Genomic DNA, 23,445 nt, shown 5'->3' with positions numbered 1-23,445 from the left:
TCATAAGTTGAACTGCTGGACACAAGATGTCTCCCACTTCCCTGAAAACTCCCATTCTCAGTGAATGTGCACTGGAGGCTTGAAGCTTCCACATCATATGTGTGTAAGCTGAATACTGGACCACGATTGGCTCCAAACTAGCTGTGATGTCACGAATCATAGGTACATGCCTTTAAAATTGGATTTTCAATGAGCACAGACAAACTTTCTACTTCAGCAGATAGTGTTAAACTCTGCACATCCATCATTCAGCACAGTGAAGCTCAAACATCCAAACTGTAGGAACAATAAACAAAACATATGAGTGGAGGAAGACGTAAAAGTTTCATAAAGATAACGTTGATTACATTTTAAAATCACAGCAATCTGAGATGTTGTGACAATTTTATTAAGTGTTCCGTTTTGTAAACTTTTTATGCTGTTTTGATGTATTTTTCCTCTGTGTGATAGTCGTGACAAAGTGGCTGAGTTTGGATAGGGGGTAAGTAGACGGGGGAGGAAGAAACATAAAGAGAGATCAATCAGCATGTGTGTCTCTTCATTAGTGTTTCACCAAGGCTGTGTCCTCCACACGTTGCCACATTGTCCTGCCTATTAGAGAGAGACGCGGGGAGTGTGTGTGTGTGTGTGTGTGTGTGTGTGTGTTGTTTGCATGTGTGTTTGTGTGCTTTGTCATGTCAGGTAGACTCAGGCGGTCCGTTTAGTTCCATACTTTCTGGTCTTTACTATTTCTTGTCACAAATCCCCGGCTCCTCTCCTCTCTGGTCCTATCCGGTCCTCTCCTCTCCTCTCCTCTCTCCTCTCTCCTCTCTCCTCTTCTTCTTTCTTGTCTCCTCTTTCATCCTGTCATCTCTTCCCTCTCCTCTGGAGTTCAGAGTCTGTCCATCTGGAGCGTCCCCCCCCCTCCCTCTCTCCCTCGGTCCCGTCCAGGCTGAGACACAGGGGTGAAGGCCAACACCAGTAGGGGAGAGACTGTCGGAGAGACGGAGGGATGGAGGGAGAGATGTCAGCGCTATAATGAGTAACAACATGAAAGCTGACGGAGGGAGGGAGCGAGGGAGGGAGGCAGTGGAAGAGAGATGAAGACAGAAGAGTAGAGGGACTGCTGGGGACAGAGGGAGGGATGAAGGATAGAGGGAATGGATGGGAGAGGAGAAGACTGCAGAGTGAGAGATAAAGGGGGAGCGGAGCGGTTGGGGCCCTGTGGTCCTCCACTCCGCTCCTCTCGTTCGTTTTCGTTCGCCAGAGAAGAACAGAAAGGAGGATGAGGAGACGGGGGTAGGAACAGCGTGTGTCGGCGTCCGCCTGCTCCTGCCTTTTTCCTTTTTTTTTTTTACCAACTACTTTTTCTCCCTCTTTTTTCCCTCCAATCCCCCCTTCAACATCCATCCTCCTCATCTCTTCTCCTCTTGAGGATTCTTCTCTAATTTAACTTTTCATTGAAATTTTCTCCGCTCCCCCCTCCCCATCCTCCAGTTTCTCCCAGTTTGCCATTCGGCCTTGTCTTGCCAGGTCCCCTCGCGGCCGACTGACAAAGGCGCCGTTAAAAAGCCGTGTGATCCTCCATTTTAGCGCCAGCCACGCTAGTCAGAGGATTAGGGGTCTTTAATGACGCTAATCTCTCCTCCCCTTCTTTCTCAACACCCCTCCATCCCCCCTCAAAAAGCGATTTCTCCCTCTTGCTCTCACTGAATATCTCTCTTTTTCTTTCTTCCTCACACTTTCCCACCTCAGAAACATTACCACGTAACTGACTCATACTGGTGTGCCTATAATTGTCCACATGTGTCAAGACCAGCACTGTGAGGAAACACTTTTTCCTAACATGTCTTTGAGATTAAGTTTTTTGTTCTTTTTCGCTCAACCCCAAATGACCATTTCAGGTTTGAGTATTTCTTTGTGTCTGGTGTTTGACTGTTTGCTCTCTCTATTGTTGTTAAGTGAATCCTGTCTGACACAGCCAAAAGAAAGAGACAAAAGGTGAGAGGGTACAATATCTGTGTTTGAGACAGGATCACTAATCTTTCTCAGGCTACACTAAAAGACTTGTACTCTGTTGTGTTGGCAGCAGGGGGTGTCTGGACTGGCGTTTTAGAGACACACAGTATTTTAACACTAGACGCCATGAAGACGGTACATTAAAAGCATATTTTTGTAGGTTGGCATCGGATTCAGACTTCTGTTGATCTCACTGACATGGATTATAGGAATAAAATCCGTCTGTTCTCATATTCACACATGGATTTGAAACTTATGCTGTAAGATGCACGCAGCTTGCTTTAACTGTATTTTTAGTGACAGTAGAGTTTAGCACAAATACTGAATTTGCAGCGGGATTCTGCGTGACTTAACGCTCCTTTAAACTGTGTCAACACAGGCAGATCATAGCACAACCTATTCTACATATTTATACTTTGATTGCTTCAGACTGAATTTATATCCGTCACTAGTGCAAAACCTTTCAAAAACCGGAAATCACTTCAAGACAAATAGATTAAGGCTTTTTTATCAATTAGTCTGAAGATTATTATCGCAATTAATTAAGTCTATAAAATATCTGAAAATAGTGAAAAGATTGTGTTGTACGACTAACAGTCCAAAACTCAGATATTCATTTAACAACGATATAAAACACACATTTGAGAAGCAGGAAACAGAGAATGTTTGGCTTTTTACCTCAAACAATGAATCAATTATCAAAATAGTTGACAATTAATCGACTTGTTTGAATTGAATAGTTGAATGAAATTCTGCTTTCTACTGATGATAGCCAAAAATCTGCATACCTTGACTGTGTTGGATCATTGTACAGATGTAGTGGAGGCTTGCTAGATTGAAGGCCCAGTGTGTCTAGTATTATATTATTGAGTTGTGATGTAAATAACATTACAAGAATAGGAGTGAATTCATGTTTTGCTTGTGGACTGAAATCTGTCCTCCCATCCATCTGTCTCATGTAATGTCCCGGATGATACCGGATGGAGTTTGATCATATTTGATGAAATGATTTCTGAGCTTGTTTTCTCGTTTCTGATTGGTCTAAAGAGGGACAGCCTCGTTCCTGTGGGATTACATGTTTACATAGGACTTATTTTCAAAATGAGATTTCCATCAGGTGCATAAAGGGACATCCACTGAGTAAATTCAAGCAGTTAATGCATAATGGTGTATAAAGAGCAATGAAGAACAACATATTTTTTACACAGTTCATCCAGTAGAGTGATTCTTGTAATTTGAGAAAAAAATGAACTGAATTAATTTTAAATTTATGTCAGTGTTTTATAAGTGAAAACTAATGATCAACATTTTTATAATTTAGCAAAATGATCCAGTGTTTTTTTTTGTCAGATTTTCTTTAGTATCTTTCTGTATCCTCTTTCCCAGCCTTCTTATTGTATCTGCACTCATTTTTCATTTTTTTTCTGATTTATGTTTCTCCTGTGCACTCATTTTTAATCGCTCTGTGCAGGGCTCTAGGATGACATATTGTTTGTTTTTCCTCCTTTCACCCTGTCAACATGTCCATGCTCCTTCTTCATCCTCATTCCTTCCTTTCCTTCATGCTTTCAATTTCTCTGCCCCATCTGTCTCTCTCATTCACTCTCTCACTCACTCTATCTCACCCGCTCTCTCTCTCTCTCTCTCTCTCTCTCTCGCCTCGCTGTTAGGCTCCATGTTGATATCTCTATTCCTTATATTTTCTTAAGCCTTTTTTTATTTTCATCTTGCTTCCAGTCAAATTTATAATTCATGCTTTTACAATTTTTTTAACCCAGACCCCCCTGCAGAGTTCTATTTGCTCATCGCAGTGCCTACATTTTCCCGGCGATCGATTCATCACAAGAATCTGTTTTCCACCCCCTCTCTGTAAGGCGTAATACACAGTAGACTGCACACACACACACACACACACACACACACACACACACGGCAGACACACAAGATTGTGGTAGGTGTTGGTTGAGGTAAAACGGTGTGTGCTTTGGAGAGGTTTCTAAAATTATCAGAAGGAACTTCTCCGCTGCACATGTGTCTGTGTTCAGGTGTTTGCATTGCAGAAATATTGGCCTTAATGATGAATTTTGGCACAAGAATCTGTATTTACATCTCTTTCCTATCACTCTAGTTTCCCTTATTTTCTCTCTTTGATTTGTTACTGGCCTAGTTGATATAGCTGTCAGATAAAAGCAAAGAAAACAGCCTCCCCTCTCTCTTCATCTCCTCTCTTTACATTTTTCAGGCAAATGCTAAATAGCCTCACTGTGCTGCTTCACAGAGCGCACAAAGAAGAACAGAACAATATCAAGCATTATTCAGCCCCCTCTTTTGTCGCCTTGAATCCATTCTGAAGTGTCTATTAAAGGAGTCATGGCCTTTTTTGTCGCCTCTGTGCCAGACTACACAGGAGGGGGAGAAAAAAAAGAGGGAGAGAGGGAAAAAAAGGAAAAATGCTCCTGTCCTATCCTAAAAATCTCCTATGTATGACAGATAAAGGGAGTGAATATCGCCATCTTTCCACTCTGCTCTCCACATCTCCTAATCGCTTTTCCGACGTTTCAATCTGCCAAGGCCCTAATGAAAATATGATGAGGCGGATCTATGGTCCTCGGGGACGGATGGAGGGATGGGAGGGGAGGGGAGGTGAGGAGAGGGATGGAACGAGGGATGGCTGCAGAGGGAGGATGAAGGGAGAGAAAATACACTCTGTCCTTATTTCTGGGCTCCGTTGGGGATACATAGTTCTTGGAGCTTTCTATTTAGATGTTGCTGCTGCTGGAGTGTGTCTCTCTCTTCTGTTTCATTCTCCCTCTTTATCTCTGCCATCCTCATTTTCCTTCTGTGTGTGTGTGTGTGTGTGTGTGTGTGTGTAACCAGGGTAAATGTGTTTATTTTTTTGTTTATATCCTTTTTTTTTCATTTGAACTCCCACAGGCTGCCTCTTCCGCCTTTTGCCTTCCAAGAAAGATGTAACTTCTTCTTAATCATTCTAATGCTCCCTGTTTTTTCTGTCTGTGCTGGATTGTCTCTTTTTGTTGTAAATCCTACAGCTGTGTACAAAAATTACATTTGTTTTTTTGTGCTGTAAATGAATCAAAGGCATTTTTAAAAAAAAAAAAAAAAAATTGTCTCCCCCTTTTTGTCAGATGGTGATGATGACCCAGCAGGGCTGTCCTGGGTGCCTTCCTCGCCTTCCAGTAAAGACGTGGCGTCGCCTTCACAGATGCCCGATGGCTGCTGTGACCTTGGCATGGCCACCGGTGGTGAGGAGGAAGGAGGCACAGGTCTGCCTTACCCCTGCCAGTTCTGTGACAAGTCCTTCAGGTATCAAACTCACACATTTTGTTCCCCAAGATGCTGCAAGTGCTCCCTCAGTGCACACATGGTGTATTGTAGCCAATAACACCAATGTGATATTTTTCTGTTTTTCTGTTTAGTTGCGTTCCTCATATCCCACTCATGAATATCAGTGTGTACATGAATAAACAGTATTCTCAATATTACCATGGTAACGGAACTAACATGGACTGCTAAGGCAAACAGTGAAAGAAATGAGGTGAATACATTTCTCACTAACATCTCTAGGGACTAACTCAAGACCCACTTTAAGAACAGCTGTCACATACACCATAAAGTCGTCATCATAATCCTCTATATTACTTCTTCTACCTGGCTGTCCTATCTATTCTCATTTTTACTTTCTGGTTGATCAGATGTACAGAGTGATATTAAAAATGGATATCATGATAAAAAGTTTTAATTTGTGTATCTACTTTCAAAAAATCTTGTATCTTATTTACCATTTTATTGTCTTCATCTTTGTTTTTCTCTCGTATTTACACGCTACTTCTGAGTAGTATTTTTAAAAACTGTTTTAAACAAAATGTGCAATCATTATTGTTGTTCCAATGACTTTTCATCACCTGTCATCTCCTAATCCTCCTCAGCCGTCTGAGCTACTTGAAGCGCCACGAGCAGATCCACAGCGACAAGCTGCCTTTCAAGTGTACCTTCTGCAGCCGTCTGTTTAAACACAAGAGGAGCAGAGACCGCCACGTCAAACTCCACACAGGTAGGAAAATAATAACTACAGTCAATGTCTTGGATATCTGTCTACCAGGAATGCTAAATGTATAAAGTGTGTTCATGGGTTGTGATGATACGGATCCACATAAACCTTTATTTTTTATTCAAAGATTAAAAAAAGATCAGAAATAACATCAGAATGAATTCCCTCAACAGTGGTAACATGTTCTGATTGTCAGTAGAATCACATGAGTTCTGGCTGTCTGAGATCTTTCACTTTGTAGCATCTATAATTGAGCTTCTCTTTTTAATTATATTTCATCAATCTGTCAACTGATGTAGGAGATAAGAAGTATAGTTGTCAAGAGTGTGAAGCTGCATTCTCTCGCTCTGATCATCTGAAGATCCATCTCAAGACACACAGGTAACTGCCTCTGATCCTGTTCTCATGGAATCTGTTTTATATGATGCGTTTGGATTTGATGTTGACTGAAATGTACATCTGATGTTGAAATGAATTTTTATTTCTGATTCCAGTGCTCCATTTGACTCCTCAAATGTAGCTCTTTTATAATTGCCTTTGATTTATTCTCTTTTTTATTCACACAACCAGCTCCAGCAAACCATTTAAGTGCAGTGTGTGTAAGCGTGGCTTCTCCTCCACTTCATCATTGCAGAGCCACATGCAGGTATACTTAAAGAGTTTCTTCTGCTACTCACAGTATCACTGTAAAATAAGTAACAACATCGAAGAATCAAAATATGAAGAATATAAGATAATAGTAAGAGTTGTATTACATTCCTGGTTAACTAGTACATGAGAAGAAGAATCTTTTGACAGAATATTTGACAACACATGCTTCTTAAGGTGTTGACTAATTTCTGACTCTGGCAGGCTCACCGCAAGAACAGAGAGCACCTTGCGCTGAGGAGTGAGAGGGACGGAGGGAAGAAAGGAGCAGGAGGAGAGGGTTACCTGGAGCAGGACCTGTATATGTGTGATTATTGCGAGGAGACATTCAGCCAGACGGACGAGCTAGAGAAACACGTCCTGACCAGACACCCCCAGCTGTCTGACCGAGCCGACTTGCAATGCATCCACTGCCCTGAGATCTTTCTAGACGAGGCCTCACTCCTCACGCATATTGAAACACAGCATGCCAACCGCAAACACAAGTACAACACAACTTTGCTTTTTAAAAATCTGAACCACTGATTTTCATGAATGTGGAACATTTCAGGATATGCATATGTTAACTTGTGTTTCATCTGTCTTTTGCTGTATCCCCAGATGTCCTGTCTGTTCAGAACAGTTCCCCTCTGTGGAGGATGTCTACTGCCACCTAGACAGTCACCGCCAGCCTGACTCCTCCAATCACAGCGCTGCCAGTCCTGACCCTGCGCTGGGCAGCATTGCCTCAATGAGCTCAGCTACTCCAGACTCCAGTGCCAGCCTGGAGAGAGGATCTACACCCGACTCTACCCTGAAGCCCAGCCAGGGCAGTGAACGAGGCCGCAGGAGAGGCACCGACACTGCGGAAGAGATTGGGATAAGCCTGGGTCATCAAGGTGGAGGTATGACAGTTGCCTGTCTGCGGTGTAACCAGTCCAATTACATCTCATGACTTGATAGTCAACAATTGTATTTGATACAATAGCTGTGACTTCCTCTGTGTTATTTGAATTTATCTATGTCCTTCACTACAGGTGGGGGAGGACATTGGGGTAAAGTGACGTACTCTTGCCCTTACTGTTCCAAGAGAGACTTCCATAGCCTGGCGGTTTTGGAGATCCATTTGAAGACCATCCACGCAGATAAGCCGCAGCAGAGCCATACGTGTCAACTCTGCCTGGACACTCTCCCAACGCTCTACAACCTCAATGAACATGTGCGCAAAGCTCACCGTGCCAGTGGAGGAACCGTTAGCGCAGCAGCTGCAGCTTTTCCCCTACTGCAGTTCACCAATGTCACAGCGTTCCACTGTAACTACTGTCCAGACATGTTTGGAGACATCAACTCTCTGCAAGAACACATCAGAGTGTCCCACTGCTTGCCTGGTGGGATTGTGGCGGGATCCACCACATTAGGTGTGTGTGAAGAAAGCGACCGTTCCTAAGTTATGGAAAGTGACCTAACATGCGTCACGATATGTGTTTTGCTGGGTCAATGTTAATTAAAATTATGTATGTATGGTTAACAGACTGAGAAAGGTTAGATAAGGGCTGTTGCAATATATAGCATGCTTGTCCCTGGGGTTAGTATTTGGTTAAGTAGCTATTATGGGGAAATTATGCATCAGACTCTATTATGTACAGTATCATGATTTATCATGATTGTTATTATTGTAACAATGTGACATATCTCTTCCATTCTAGAAGGGAACCATGCCTTCTTCTGCAACCAGTGTTCTATGGGATTCCTGACAGAGTCTTCATTGACAGAGCACATTCAACAGACGCACTGCACCTCAGCTGCAGGAGGCGGAGTCGCCTCTGGAGGAGCTGTGGCTAAACTGGAGTCACCTGTACTACAGGCCGCATCCCAATCCTTCATGGAGGTGAGAATGAAGAATTAGTCAAGAATTACATGACAGAAACAGCCTTTAAATCAAAGTTGATTAGAATTGGATGTAGCTTGCCTGTCTGTACACATGTCAAAGCTGTGATTAATCAGTGTCTGAGCTGAATAGCAATAAGCTGATCCCTATTTAATTAGGTGGTTTCCTGTACTTGCTCATGAGCCTGTTGAAGTGTATACTGAAATACATTGCTCATGTAAGTTCAGATTAAAGATCCTTGATAAATTTATTGAATGAATTATTTTCTGAGCTGAGTCCTTGGTGTGCCAGTAACTGCAGTTCCAGACTTGTTTCACCTCTTTACTCATAGTTCATGGTTTGTGCAAAACCTAATTAGAATTGGACTAGAGCTTTTAATTTCTTGGCTCTTGATAAAAGGTGCTGAGCACAATGATATACACTAAAAAATTGTGTTCATGTGGACATTAACAAAATCCAACCACAGATTCCTATATTGTTATACACTATAAGCTTTAAAAGTCAAAAAGACATGGGGCTCTTTAATATTCTCAATCTCCTAATAATTGATGTAGAAATCCTCAGTTTATTATATGTGAGCTTGCAAAATTATAACAATAATTTATGGTCTATGCTAGTGTCTGTCTCCCTTGCTTTTGCTCTCTGCTTTTCTCCATATCCTTCCCATTTTGTCTTTATTCTCTAAGGACTAAATAATTGTATGTAAATGTATAATAATCTTAAAAAAGTAAAGAATTATTGTCCATGTACAGGTTTACTCCTGCCCTTACTGCACCAATTCTCCTATCTTCGGCTCACTCCTCAAGCTCACCAAGCACATAAAGGAGAACCACAAGAACATCCCATTGGCCAACAACAAAAGGCAGGCGAAGGTTGCCGACCTAAGCCCCGCCTCCTCTGATGTAGAGATCTCCTCCCCGAAACGCCACAGACTGGGAGGGGACTCCACGCCCTCCATGGGGAGCAATGGGGACTACCCGTGCAACCAGTGTGACCTGCGATTTGCCAACTTTGAGGGTTTCCAGGCCCACCTGAAGTCACACCTGGAGATGCTGCTGAGGCGCCAGTCCTGCCCCCAGTGCAACAAGGAGGACTTTGAATCCCAGGATGCATTGCTTCAACACCTGACAGTGCACTACACAACCACGTCGACTCAGTATGTGTGTGAGAGCTGCGATAAGCAGTTCTCCTCTGTGGATGACCTGCAGAAACACCTGTTGGACATGCACACATTTGTCCTGTACCACTGCACACTCTGCCAGGAGGTCTTTGACTCCAAGGTCTCCATTCAGGTGAATAAGATAGCTGCTTTCATTTGGCTTGTTCAATTATTTCAATTCAAGTTCAATTTTTGAACTTGAACTGAAATAAGTTCAAAAAGTGAACTTATTACAATTCAAGAATTTTTGAATTTCTTAATTTTTTTCAAATTCAGTGCAATTTTTGTTTGTTTGTTATGTTTATTATGTGATTTATTATATGTGAGGTACATAGTTTGCATAAATGAATAAATGAGTAAAACAACCAGAGAAAATAAGCATCTTGGATCTCTTTTTTTCTTCTACCCTCTGTCATTTAGGTGCATTTGGCAGTGAAGCATAGCAATGAGAAGAAGCTGTTTCGCTGCACAGCCTGTGCCTGGGACTTCAGGAAGGAGACAGACCTTCAGCTCCATGTTAAGCATAACCACCTGGGCCAGAGGTCAGGCCTTCCAGGGGGGCTTGGAGCAGGTATGATACACCCTTCCTGTTTAGTTTTCGAAACTTCCAAAGTTCCTTTGGAAAATTAGACCATGGTGTTGATGGTAAAAAAGAAGATAATATAATAAAAACAATCATTTACTTAAGAAAACCAACCAAAAAATCACATGCAAAAAAAAGATCTGGTGTTATTTTTCAACAGCAGTCTTATAGAGTAGCTGGATCTTGAATCTGAATCTGACCTTGACTTCTGTCTTACAGGACTCAAGCCCCGGAAGTGCATCTTCTGTGGGGAGACATTTGGAACAGAAGTGGAACTCCAATGCCATATCACCACTCACAGCAAGAAGTTCACATGTCGCTTCTGTGGAAAAGCTTTCCACGCCCTCTCACTGTTAGAACGACACCTGAGGGAGAAGCACTGCATCTTCGATGGTGGCAACATCACTGGTAATGGAGGTGGTACAGGGAGCAGCGGGAGCCAGAATGGGACGCCAAATGGGCTGGCGCAGTCCTCCAAACGGGGAGGAGGAGGAGGTGGTGGTAATGGAGGTGCAGGAGGTGTTGAAAGAGCAACAGTGGCAGCTGCTGAACAAGCCGACCTGCAGAACATGCTGCTGAAGAGCAGTGTCGTGGGAGGAGGAGGTGGCCAAGGAGGAGACACAGCCAACAGCCATGAGGCAAGCGGAGGTGAGGAGGAGCTGGACAATTCAGAACCCATGTATGCCTGTGATATCTGTGGAGCGGCCTACACCATGGAGTCCCTTCTGCAAAACCACCGACTGCGTGATCACAACATCCGACCAGGAGAAGATGACGCTGGTAAGAATCACTGCTTATTTTGAAAAGGATTTGTTAAATTTTATTTTTTGAATCAGAATTTGCAGATTATTTTTTAAAAGTCTTAAGTCATAATTGAATCATTAGACATTTTACTGTATAAAATGTGTACACCTGTAAAACATTATTCCTATAAGATATGGAAGTATATTATAGTCAGAATAATATTTCTATGATGATAATAGTAAATATGTATACCAGGTTCTCGAAAGAAGAAGGCAGACTTCATCAAAGGGAACCACAAGTGCAATGTGTGCTCCAGAACTTTCTTCTCTGAGAGCGGGCTTCGTGAGCATGCTCAGACGCACCGCGGCCCCGCCAAACACTACATGTGTCCAATATGTGGCGAGCGTTTCCCCTCTCTGTTAACCCTCACCGAACACAAGGTACTTTTACATTTACTGCCTGTAGACTTGTATATGTCTATGTGCAAGTCTTTTGACTATGTTTCAGCATGAAGGTTTATACCTTGAGAACAAATGTATTCTGGATGCCTCATAGGTATAACAAGGTCTGTGTAGACATGCTTTTGCTTTTCTCTTGTGCTTTAATTGTTTGCATGTTTGTAGCTTTCTGTTTCTGTGTTTGTGTCTCACTGTTTTGATTCTGAAAATTCTTTGGCTGCTTTAAATTTAGACTTTAAAAAATTGTTAAGTTATCCTAAGAGACGCAATTTGTGCTGCACCACATTACTTGAACAATGTTTGCATATTCAAAAATCCACTATGAAAAGGCTATGAAAGGCAACATTTGGCTGAAATCTTGCTATCTAATAGTTTTTAGACCACTCTCTTGATTGTGATGAATAATTTTGCTAATTATTTTCTTCAATCTTTTACTAAGGCTTTAATCAAAGACTTTTGGATTATGACTTTGTGTTTTATTATATTGATAGTTCATGTTGACACTGTCTCTCTGCAGGTGACCCACAGTAAGAGCCTGGACACAGGAACCTGTCGAATCTGCAAGATGCCCCTGCAGAGTGAAGAGGAGTTTATAGAGCATTGCCAGATGCACCCTGATCTCCGCAACTCCCTCACCGGCTTCCGCTGCGTCGTCTGCATGCAGACAGTCACCTCCACCCTGGAGCTAAAGATCCATGGCACCTTCCACATGCAGAAGCTTTCCACTGGCTCTGCACTTGGAGGAGCTGGAGGAGGAGCTGGGAATGGAGGAGGAGGAGGGAACGGCTCAGCGTCTTCGTCCCCTAACGGGCTGCTTCAGCAGCACAAGCTGTATAAATGCGCATTCTGCCTAAAAGAGTTTAAGAACAAAGGGGAGCTGGTGAAGCTGGATGTCAACGGCCTGCCTTATGGCCTCTGTGCCAGCTGCATGAGCAGGTAAGGAAATCATATTATAAACTCCATGAGTGACCATTACATGGTCACATTTTAGTCAACACAGGCTTAATTTTTTTACACCAACCAAACAAACATGCCCTAAAACACAACTTCCCTTTAAGTCTCACTGTTTTTGTAATGAAACAATGATTATCACGATTGCCACAAAGACACACATCAGAAAATAATATGTTTAACCGTGTAAAACTGGGAAAACAACTCGGTCTCATGATTTTATACTGTTTACATGTTTTTTGTCTGTGATGGGGATTGTTTTTCTTATGTAGATATAAGGATAGAGAGGTTAACTAAGTGCAGACATCGTCATGTATGCTGCACATACTGTGTGTGGGAGAGTGTCCAGGCAGATGTGTGTTAAAAGGGGCTCCACATGTAGTTGAAAACTCAACTGTTGTTTCTTAATAATACATCAACACACAGAATGACATGCAAACACCTGTATTTCTGTTTCACAACAGTTTTTTTCCCGTTCAAATCAACATAAAAAAAAATCAAATGCTTAATCATATCAGGGGCACTAACGGCCAGAGCCCCAGCCAGGGGGGAGCTGCCACACCCGGGGACACGCAGGGAGACAAGGCCATGGCTGGGCTGAGGTGTCCAGAGTGCGGGGTGAAGTTTGAAAGCCTGGAAGACTTGGAGAGTCATGTCCAGGCAGATCACCCTGAGGTCAGCCCTGAAACCAGCTCAGCAGGGAAGAAGGCTGAGGCTTCACCTGCGCCTAAGGTGAGTGAGGCAGATAAATGGTTTGATAGAAATTGTTGGATGATACTTTCCTGCTGAAAATCTCTCAAACCAAGTCTGGGGCATTGCTTGGCACTAAGGTGAGAAATTTGGTAATGTAGATTGATGTAAAAAAAAAAAAAAAAAGGATCTGCTCAGATACTTAAAATACAAATTAGGTTTGCATCTTGCATATTGATATCTCTACATTATGTAGGCCTAATATAATTTTGGCCAATATTGAAACTCATGTAAATGGGTTAAATAGCATTTAACAGATGGAGACGTTTTCAGGAGGGCAGGAGACTCAAAAATCCTACTGAACTGTACGTTTGCACGAGTCGTGTGCGTATGTGTGTGAAATGTTGGTGCGTGCTGCTGTTTTTGTGTCTGCAGCTTGCATACGTGTGCTTGTGTGTACGTCGGTGTGTGTCAGCTGAGCCCCACTGGGTCCTGCGGCTGGGGCGTGCTGAGGCATTGTGGGAGCTGTTCGCTCTACTTGATATTGACAGTCAGGCTCCCCGGGACCTGCCGCGTGTCTATGTGTGTGAGAGTGTGTACTTGGAAGTGAGTGTGTCTGTGTGTGTGTTGGAGGCAGTTTCCAGGGATCCTCAGTCTTACCTGCACCTTTGTTTCTGCTTAGTCTAACAGCACAAAGCAGACAAAGTAGGATTTCTGTGTGTGTGTGTGTGTGTGTGTGTGTGTACTCAGTCTAGCAGGCTGAAGCAGCAGAGAGATAGTGGAAGTGGGGCCTTTGTGTATTTTGTATGTGTTTGTGCATGAGTGATCGCTGTGTGCTATGAATGGATAAGCAGAGCCTCTGCTTCTTTCTCTCTTTGTTTCTCTGTCTCTCACCCTTGTTTCACTGGCTCTTTTTGTATCTCTTTCTTTCTCTCTTGTCCTCTTTTCTACTGCACTCACTCCCTCTGTTTCTGTTTCATTGCTTCCTCCCTTAATCTTTTTCCTGTTCACTCCCTTCCTTATTAATTTCTGTCTCTCCCTCCATCTCTCTCTCTTTGCAGACGTCTGTCTTGTGTGTGTGTGTGTGTGTGTGTGTGTGTGTATGTGTGTGTATGTGTTTGTGTGTGTGTATGTGTATGTGTGTGTAATTGCATACCTCTTCTTCCTTTCACGAAATCTCCAAAGATTTGGACTTTCAGGGTTTCTTGATTAGTGTGAGACTTAATGGGGTTCACATGTCTTGCATGTTGAGTGTTGAGTCCAAAAAAGGGTATAATTAAAAAAAAAAAAAAAAGTTATTATGGTAATAAACATATTCTGTGTCATGCCCCTCTCATGCTCAATGCTCTATTGAGTCAAATATATCATTGTATTTTTAACAATTAGAAGTAATATTATAATTGATAGTGAATTATGTGTTTCATGTTCTTGGAATGTTTGTGTGTATTTAACAATTTAAATCAACAGAATAAACAGCTAGATAATGCTTTTTTTGGTATTTGTGTGTCTTTATCTTACAGAAAAAGACCTACCAGTGTATTAAATGCCAAATGACGTTTGAGACAGAAAGGGAGATCCAGATTCATGTTGCGAATCACATGATCGGTGAGTGAGGCACAGCTCTTCCTCTCTGTTAAAGTTATATTCACTAGCGTGTGTGTGTGTCTGTGTAAGTGCAGCATTTGAGTGTGTTCCTAATGATCCTAATCCTAATGATGTCTTATGGTGTAAAAGCACCAATATTGCCATTGTGCTCTTCTCACAAACATTCAATTGAAACACCAGCAGACACAGCAGCATGCCGGAGCAACACACACACACACACACACACACACACATACACACACACAAACACAGAGGTGTGAGACAGTCAGGTCGAATGAAGAGCTCTTTTTGACTCGTGGGCTGCCTGGACCAGCTGTTGTGCAATTTACCACTTGGCTGCACCTCTGAGGGTTAGAAAAAAGGACTAAGAAAACAGTCAAAATTCTGATAAAACTTAATACCCTTAGTGTAAAACAAAATAAATCTCTGAAATTACATTTCTTACACTAACATGTGATGCTTTGATGCTGCTGCAGGTGTAGTGAGTTAACACTGAGGACAGTCATAGCTATACATACTATTATATGTACATACATACTGTATATAATGTATGTGGCAGGTAGATAAACCATCCACACTTTTAGCAGTGTTGTATTGTGGTTATCACCATTGATCTTTTATAGCTTGAAGACATTGACTTGAATTCTTCTGCTCTGTGTGCAGTTGTTAACATACATAACGTTATAGCACCAGATGATTATAGTTATAATTTACAGGTATATGCATACACTTAGTCTTTGGAATTACTCACAAAGCAGCAGAAAAAAACATGCTTAGTGGGCACTGAGGTAGTGAGCACACACAGGTGACACAAAGTGAACTGCTTAGCAATTATCAAACTGCAGCATAAAAAACTTAAACCCAAGCCACCAGTTTAATTTTAAAGATAAATTTCTTATATGTTGACTAGGACATTCCCCAGTTCTACTGTGTGTACTCCTGAAACAATACAATGCATTACAGTGTGTAATCTCAGGTGTATGACTGAGACATTGCACCAAACAAGTGTATCTTCAGTCATATGTATTATGGCCAGCTGCCGTTTGCATGAAATAAAATAAGGAGGTAAGTTAAATCATTGAGGGCTGAGGTAAGGTCATAAAATTCTGTGTGTGTGAATGCATCAATTATGAATGGAGTGTGACTGTGTTTAACTAAAAACTTGTGTTTAACTAAAAACTACCTCTGTAGTTTGGAGTCCATGTTCTTTCATGAGCTTCCCCTGTGACAGTTTTACCCATTCAGTACTAATTTGCTGCCTTAGCATCTCTGTCATCATGGAGATTAACGAGGTGGACCTATGAGTTGTTCTGGGGAACAAACGCTCTGCACCCCCCACCCTAAGCCCCTCGCCAGACCTGATAGGCAATCCCATAGTCTCTGATGTAGTCTGAGGTGTATGTGTGTGTGTGTCTGTTTGTTTGTTTGTGTGTGTGTGTGTGTGTGTGTGTGTGTGTGTATGAGTGTGTGAAACTGAGGTAGAGTGAGAATGTGTGTGTGTGAGTGCTAACATTGCAAAAGAGTTGAAATAGAAGTACAGTCGGAGCAACTTTTACTTCACACACACACCTCCATCTGCCGCCACACACACACACGCACACACACACACAGGGACAAACTTTCTCACACACGCCACACACAAGAACACACACTAAGGGCTGTATTTTTGTGAAGACACAACAACCAGCTTTGCGTGCCTTTGCATTATCAACAGGATCAAACTAAATACTTGATGCAGACGTGCTGCAACAATGGATTAATGCTTATAAATCATTTATTTTAATGAAACACTCTCCAACCAAAATCAGCACAGAAAATAACATTTAATATGGTTAAAGCAGGAAAGTCAGTAAATCAGTCTGCATTGATCTATAAATGAATGTTGGTGATTCTTATAGTATCTGCTGTCCACAGCTGCTTTATACTGTATGAAAAGCTTCTCCTTCAGTTCATTAAATCCCTGCAGCATCTAAAGTCAGCAGAACTGATATGTTGATAAATCTGCAGCCTCTGAGAAACGCAGTGCTGTTACACACGACTATTCACTGTGTTTACCTTCATTAAATCACCTGATGACACCAGGCTGCTACAGTATAACCACACACACCTCTACACAAATCACACTGGTCAATTATAACTTGATAATCTTTTTTATGAAGGAGACGTCGGGTTAGCGGGGCTCATCACAGCCTCTTTTCCAGCTTTCTTTTCTGCAAAAGTAACATCTCATGTTTTATAGTTGAAACACACTGAAATGCAAACGCTGTTGTGTAACATTAATTACTAAACTATGTGACTGTACAAGGTGAGATACATTAGAATTATTGCTGAAATAGTGTCCTACTCTCCTTATGCTCATCTTCTAACTCTCGTTGATTTCCTTCCACTTCTTCCATCTCATGTCCATCCATTCATTCCTCCACCCTCAGTATCCTGCCCTTCATTCTGCCATTTCATCCCAGCGTTATCAGTTTTTCCTCCCTGTCTGATAACTTATCCTTCTCTCTGCTCCTGTCTCTCACACTCTCCTCACTTTCTCTGGATCCCCCACCCCCCACATATGCACACACACACACACAAACACAAATGCATCTCCACACACTAGTGGCAGTTTTGGGTTAATTAACGTGCTAATTGTGTGAAAGCCTAGCCTAGATTAATTATGAAATTGAGGCACATTATTTTTAAGAGCTTTCCCAGTTCCTATTATTACATTTGCTACAACCTTCCCCACCCCCACGCCTTAACGAAGAAGGGTGCGAATACTGAAGAGAGAGAGATCTTATATGGTGCATGAGCACTGGTGGTGAGTAAGTGACAAGACTGAAAAGAAGATGTACATTTCTCTGTCATCTTTCGCTTTCTCTCTTTGACTGTTGGTCTTTTCTTGTGTGATCAGATCACAAGTGCATAGTCATAAATAAAAATGAATGAAAAACCTGTTAGCTCCTAATCCCAAGCCAGTTTGAATTCTTAAGACTCAATTATTCTGTATGAAGGTTTTATTAAGGTTAGGGCATCAACACTAGAGGGATTTATAATTTCTTGTAGGCTCTACCTGTTGACTGTCAAATAAATTAGGTGGCGGTGTCATGCACTCATCATGTAAAAAAATCAAAGAAATTATTGTATAGGCACATTTGTATTGGTGCTAATGCATACATACACACGCACACCCACCAACACCACACAGACACACCGAGACCCCTGCAGGCACAATAAGTGATGGTGTGAAAGTGTTATCCTTCCTCATTACTTTCTTCCCTTCTTCTCCTCCAGTCCCCTTCCTCTCCTTTCTCTTCATTATACCGCCACTATCATCTTTGGTAAAGTGTCACTGCCTGTCTACCGGTCTGATCAAGTCTGATCACTTCTACTTTGGTTCTACTAGATGAGGGAACAGAGAGGAGGGAGTTTCCTATTGGCTAATCGAGTCCAGTAATGTGATTGTCACATTGCTCCGTGGGTAATACATGGTGCACCCCACGGCCCTGTTAATTACGCTGTCAGAAAGAGAAAGAGAGACAACATTCAGGCAGATAGAGGAAGAGAGGGTCAGAGTGAGAAGTCTAGAGAGGAATCCTTGTAGCGCAGAGAAGGAATCAAGCCAACAGCAGTTAAGACATTTTTTCAACAAAAGATATTCACTCTACTACTGCTGAACGCTTATTTTAAAGATACTTAACATGTCATTAGTTATTCATCACACTAATCATGTTACTTTCTGTTTTACTCCTAAACAACTAACTGTCTTTAAGTTAAATACATTTTTCCAGCTTTTTTACATCAGAAATAGAGCAAGTGGCTGCAGGGCATATAAAGGGTACTCTCTGTGAGTCCTTTTAGCAGAGCAGAGTGCTTTCAAAACTCTAAAAAGGTGAAAGAGATGAGAAATGTGATCTTTTTTTTGGCTGGACCACAACAGATAGCCCTACACATGCAGTTGTCCGTGAGTGAGTGAGTGAGTGAGTGAGTGAGGGATGAAGTTACACCGTTAGTGGGCTGGCCCAGTGTTGGAGTTTCCCCATTGGCTGTTGCTCTTTCAAAATGAATTGGTGCAACAGTTTCTATGATGTCCTCAGGGGGTGGGAACTGAGAGTGAGCGCAGTTCTGAAATAAGTTAATAATAAGTTAAATAAAACACACATTTACCGACCCAGGCGTCTCACACAGAGGCTCCAACACTGACATGAGCACCAACCTGTGAATACAAAGACACGCGATAGATCTATTTTATTAGGCTGCACGGCAGCTAGCAGCTAGTTAGCATGGCTAACATCGTTAGCATAGCCGTGCTGTGCGGTGTGTAGCCCATAGACTGTATTAAAATAAAGTGTAGCCATGGTGTTTCCGGTTTAACAGCACCGTGCTGGGCAGGTGACAGGTTTGTTTATGGTGTTTTGTGTGCTCTGAAAGAGCGTAGCCAGAAATATCAATTTAGTGGGCCTGTGGGATATAAGGTGTGCAAGAACCAAAGTGATCTGTAGATCAATCATAACAGTTTTTTTTACTCTTGATTTAAGATCTCATAAGTATTAGTATGAGTATTTACCTACTCTTCATTGTATTGATAGCAGACTGCTGGTTTTGTTTACTGTTGCTTAGCAACATATGATAGTCTCAAGAAATAAGGTGGTGGAGGTGAGCTACAACATTATTTCTTCATTTAATGCTGCAGTGATTTCCCTGATAACATTATAGCACAACTGTTGCATAAAAGCAATGTCAAGTTGTGGAGTTGTGCAATGGTCTAACTTACTCACTGAACATCTGCAGCATTGAACATGCAGCAACATGGGTAACCACAATGGTAACCACACTACCATGGTACCAGGCTTTTTTTAGGCTAAGCCTGTAAGCTATTTGCACAATGCCAGTACATGGCAAAAACAAATTGACAACATGCCACTTACATAAATTAAGTAAGCATCATGTATCCAACAATATAGCAAAGTGTGAGATTAACAAAATTTAGCTCCATTTATAAGCTATCATTACATTCACAATCCCTCCCTCAGCCAAGAACACAATAGGCTGCACCAGCAGGTCCCTTTTTAACATTTACTTCTACCATCAAAAAGCACAATTTATCAAAAAGCACATTAGTATGACTTACATGTGTCAGCACATCTTCGAGGTGTAAAACAATAAGAAACTGGGATGTTTCATTTCCAATGCTTGCAGACTTTAACAGAATTGAATGAAAATAAGAGAGGAATCACAGAAATGTAGCTGCAGGATTTTAGTGAATTAAACTGTAGCAATATTTGCACATTACAGTACACACAGGATCTTCTGCTTACTGTAGGTTTGACATTGCTTTAAATCCAAAGACATGCATATTTATCACAAAAGTAATAAAAATGTCCCCAGATAGTGTGGATACTATATTTAACTGAGCTTAGAATGTAAATGAATCTGTTATTTTTCTGTTTCTGCAGAGCTGAAGTTTCATCCCATTGCAAGACATGATGGAACAACATCTCATTGCTTGTTAGAAATATGCCTTGAAAGAATTGATGTGCTTACAGACCCACATACATAATTTGGCGGAGTGGGTCGTTAGGGAGGAAACAGTAGCTAACTCATCCAGGAAATCACTCCAACTGGGTGTGCAATCCACACATCATAAGTAGGCTAATGCACAATTCTCTTATTTACTTAGCAAACAAAAATATATCAGCTACAGACCAACAAAGCTTACACTCTGATACAGGTTTAAACTCTACATTAACAGATAAAACCTTATGTTCAAATCAAAAAGTATTAACGCGTCTATCAGATACATGACTTACACACCCTCATTTATATGCTTGACATGCAAAAAATATCCCTCAAGGCGTACAATACTATAGTTAGTTACTAAAATACAACACAGCTTGAAAACAAATGACGACATTTTCAGGACCAACCAGCAGATCTTCTGCACACGCCCCAAACAATCACAAATCACAGACAAGCAGCAGCAACAGGTGATTTAACAACTTATTCAAAGCTTCGGCGGGCTCCACAAACAGCAGCAACACTACAACAGCTTCAGTGTCCAGACAAACAACAAACGGCACAAAATAAAGGCTACAAACCATCAACAACAACACAGTGAAGAGCTAAATAACATTAGTCCATGCTCTTGTCTTTCACAGAAATGAACTAGCATTAACTCACCTGCTCTCACTCCTGCTCCTCTGCTGGCTTTTTTTTTTCATTTTGACTACTACCAAAAAAAACTCAAGTCGAATGCAACGCTTCATGGCAGTAATCACTTGAGCATCACAACAGGCTGTCAGACAGGCTGTCACAGGTCAAAAATGACATCAATCAGGGCAGGGCAGAGCCGCCGTCAGGGACTCAGCAGGCAAGGAATTCAAATGCACCAATGAGCGGGCACAGCACGGTCTGGCTGGGTTGTTTATGATTAGGCTGGGTGTGCCAGCTTGAGATTTAGGTGGCACAGGCACACTCGGGCACACCTGTGGCTACGCAGGTGGTCACTGCGTGGATATAAAGTCACACAGCTGACGGACTGTTATCTTAGCATGCTAATCCTACATAAATATATGGATGAGACCATATGTTTACAGACATCTGCAGATAGAAACAGAGGAAAGCAGAGGGAGTTAACAGATAATTAGAATAGTTACAGTATAATTAAAATTAAAATAAGCTCCCTTTCAAATCAAACATCCCAAAATATGAGTGGAAAATATTGTTCTTGCAATTACATTTATACTCTTTTTTTTATGCAAATGTTGCTTAACCATGTCATGTGATACACTATTTCAGTACACTTTAACAACAAATATTACTAGAACCACTACAGAAAATTACAGACGAACATTTAATATCCAGGAATTCACATTATAGACACCACCACCGAACCACTGACTATCTCTTTAACAAATTGGCCACAATTTCGCATATTGAGCAAAAATAGTCCACATACTAGGTTTTGACCTAGTCTTGTTAATATTTAAAGGAGAATCCCTTAAATGCCAGTGGTTCTCAACCTTAGTTTCTGCTTTACTGTGATGGTATAGTCACATTTCTTTCTGTGTTCCTGCTAGCCTTGGCTCTAACACAGCACACAAGTTAATTAAAACACCATGTGGTCAATGCCCTGCTCTGGAGGCACAGAGAAAGAGAGAGAGAGACAGAGAGAGACTGAGCACAATAGGAGGCAAAGAGAAATCATGCAAGAAGGTTGAAGGGAAAAAGCAAATTAACAGTTGAATTTCTTCCCTCTTGGTTTGCTAATCATTTTGGCAGATTTTGCATACACTGGCTCTGAATCCATTAAGGGGCTTTACAAGGTGTTGCAGTGTTTCCTCTAGGTTGACTGCTTTGAGGGGGGGGGGGTGCGCCGAGCAAAACTCGGGAGAGACTCAGCAGCCGCACATTTGTCCGTTCTCTGTTTACGAGCGGCTTAGGTTGACACTAAAATGAGAATAGTTGGTCCACCTTAAAGGTCAGTCCACCTCAAGTGAGCCTGGCCAGGTAAGGTTAACCCATTGTCGCTAACTTCACTTTTAACCCCCTTGACTTTTCCAGCTGTTGGGGAAAGAACAGACTTTTCTTTGTCTAGAGAAGCTGCAGCATTTATTAACTGATACACTGTAGCATGTACTGTACATTTACTGCCAGACAGACAACTGACTGCTATCCTTTTCGTCTGCTCTGCTCGCATTCATGTCACTTTTCTGCCACTCGCTCGCTCCACTCGTCCAACCACACACTCATTACGCACACACATTATGCACTGCCCTGTTCCTTAAAGGAGCTATGCTACTCTTATAGCAGTACTTTTCACGTAGATGTCCTTCGAAGAATGAGGAGAGGGAGGATGACTCAAAACAATTCCGGCTCATTAATATTAAAGATTGTGTGAAATTTTTGCAGTGGCACTCAGAATAGATATGTTGGAAACACTGTGTTGTCATGTCATATCTTGTAGCACTGATCTGTAGCTAGTTGTCTGTACAATATTATGCTTGTGGTCAGCTTATGTAGCCTAATTGGTTAGCTAGATTGGCTAATAATACGACTATAAGGCGACCCTGATAAACTGATTTTGCTGACATTTCACCTTCTTCTAAAAACACACATATGCACACACACAAACAATCACACACACAGGTTCAGTCCATCTCACACATTCAGGAGAGAGAGAGAGAGAGAGAAATGGACTTCTCCATTTTTGCCTCAGGTACCAACTTGCCATTTAAGAATTTTTTGGGTGTTTTTTAGTGAGTATAGATAAAGGCCTTAGGGTAAGTACAGTGTACATTATGTATGTGCATTTAAATATAGTATAAAATGTACAAATTGCATGCAGAACCGCATACATTTTATAAACCCAGTTTAATGAGTGAGCATTCATCAACGTATGTATTTGACGATTTATTATTAAATGGAATAGAAATGGGATAGTTACACACATTATTCATTTTGTCTGTTCTTTCTTTCATTATCCGTGAATATGACTCATAACTCATTCATTGAACAGAATCTCCATCATACTCAGCAGTCAGCCTCTACAGTTTGTGTATGTGTGTGTGTGTGTGTGCGTGTGTGCGTGTGTGAGTGTGTCTGTGCATGAGTTTGTGTCTGTACATGAAAAAAATGTTTTGTCTATGCAGGTCCTGGTTGTATGTCTGGTGTATGTGTGTGTGTTTG

At 41.6% G+C, this 23,445-nt stretch overlaps 1 protein-coding gene across 3 annotated transcripts in view; it reads left to right on the top strand.

The window, feature by feature from the left end:
* The window catches only part of znf423 (zinc finger protein 423), a 156,602-nt gene that overhangs the window by 63,862 nt on the left and 69,295 nt on the right, over window positions 1-23,445 (top strand). For 2 of the 3 annotated variants that reach the window (XM_044356541.1, XM_044356540.1), the window contains exons 4-18: window positions 5,145-5,322; window positions 5,946-6,070; window positions 6,367-6,448; window positions 6,638-6,713; window positions 6,920-7,200; window positions 7,316-7,599; window positions 7,732-8,112; window positions 8,401-8,582; window positions 9,335-9,874; window positions 10,162-10,312; window positions 10,544-11,104; window positions 11,324-11,508; window positions 12,044-12,462; window positions 12,996-13,209; window positions 14,688-14,772. In XM_044356541.1, coding sequence (XP_044212476.1) covers window positions 5,145-5,322; window positions 5,946-6,070; window positions 6,367-6,448; window positions 6,638-6,713; window positions 6,920-7,200; window positions 7,316-7,599; window positions 7,732-8,112; window positions 8,401-8,582; window positions 9,335-9,874; window positions 10,162-10,312; window positions 10,544-11,104; window positions 11,324-11,508; window positions 12,044-12,462; window positions 12,996-13,209; window positions 14,688-14,772 — 3,744 coding nt within the window. Of the gene's footprint in view, window positions 1-5,144; window positions 5,323-5,945; window positions 6,071-6,366; window positions 6,449-6,637; window positions 6,714-6,919; window positions 7,201-7,315; window positions 7,600-7,731; window positions 8,113-8,400; window positions 8,583-9,334; window positions 9,875-10,161; window positions 10,313-10,543; window positions 11,105-11,323; window positions 11,509-12,043; window positions 12,463-12,995; window positions 13,210-14,687; window positions 14,773-20,213; window positions 20,895-23,445 lie in introns of those variants that run through there. The other variant, XM_044356542.1, reaches the window with a different exon arrangement.

This window comes from Thunnus albacares, chromosome 7, assembly GCF_914725855.1.
Source record: "Thunnus albacares chromosome 7, fThuAlb1.1, whole genome shotgun sequence".
In the NCBI taxonomy this organism is placed as follows: Eukaryota; Metazoa; Chordata; class Actinopteri; order Scombriformes; family Scombridae; genus Thunnus; species Thunnus albacares.
Note: the sequence above shows the minus strand (reverse complement) of the source record. Positions and strands in the feature narration are given on the sequence as shown.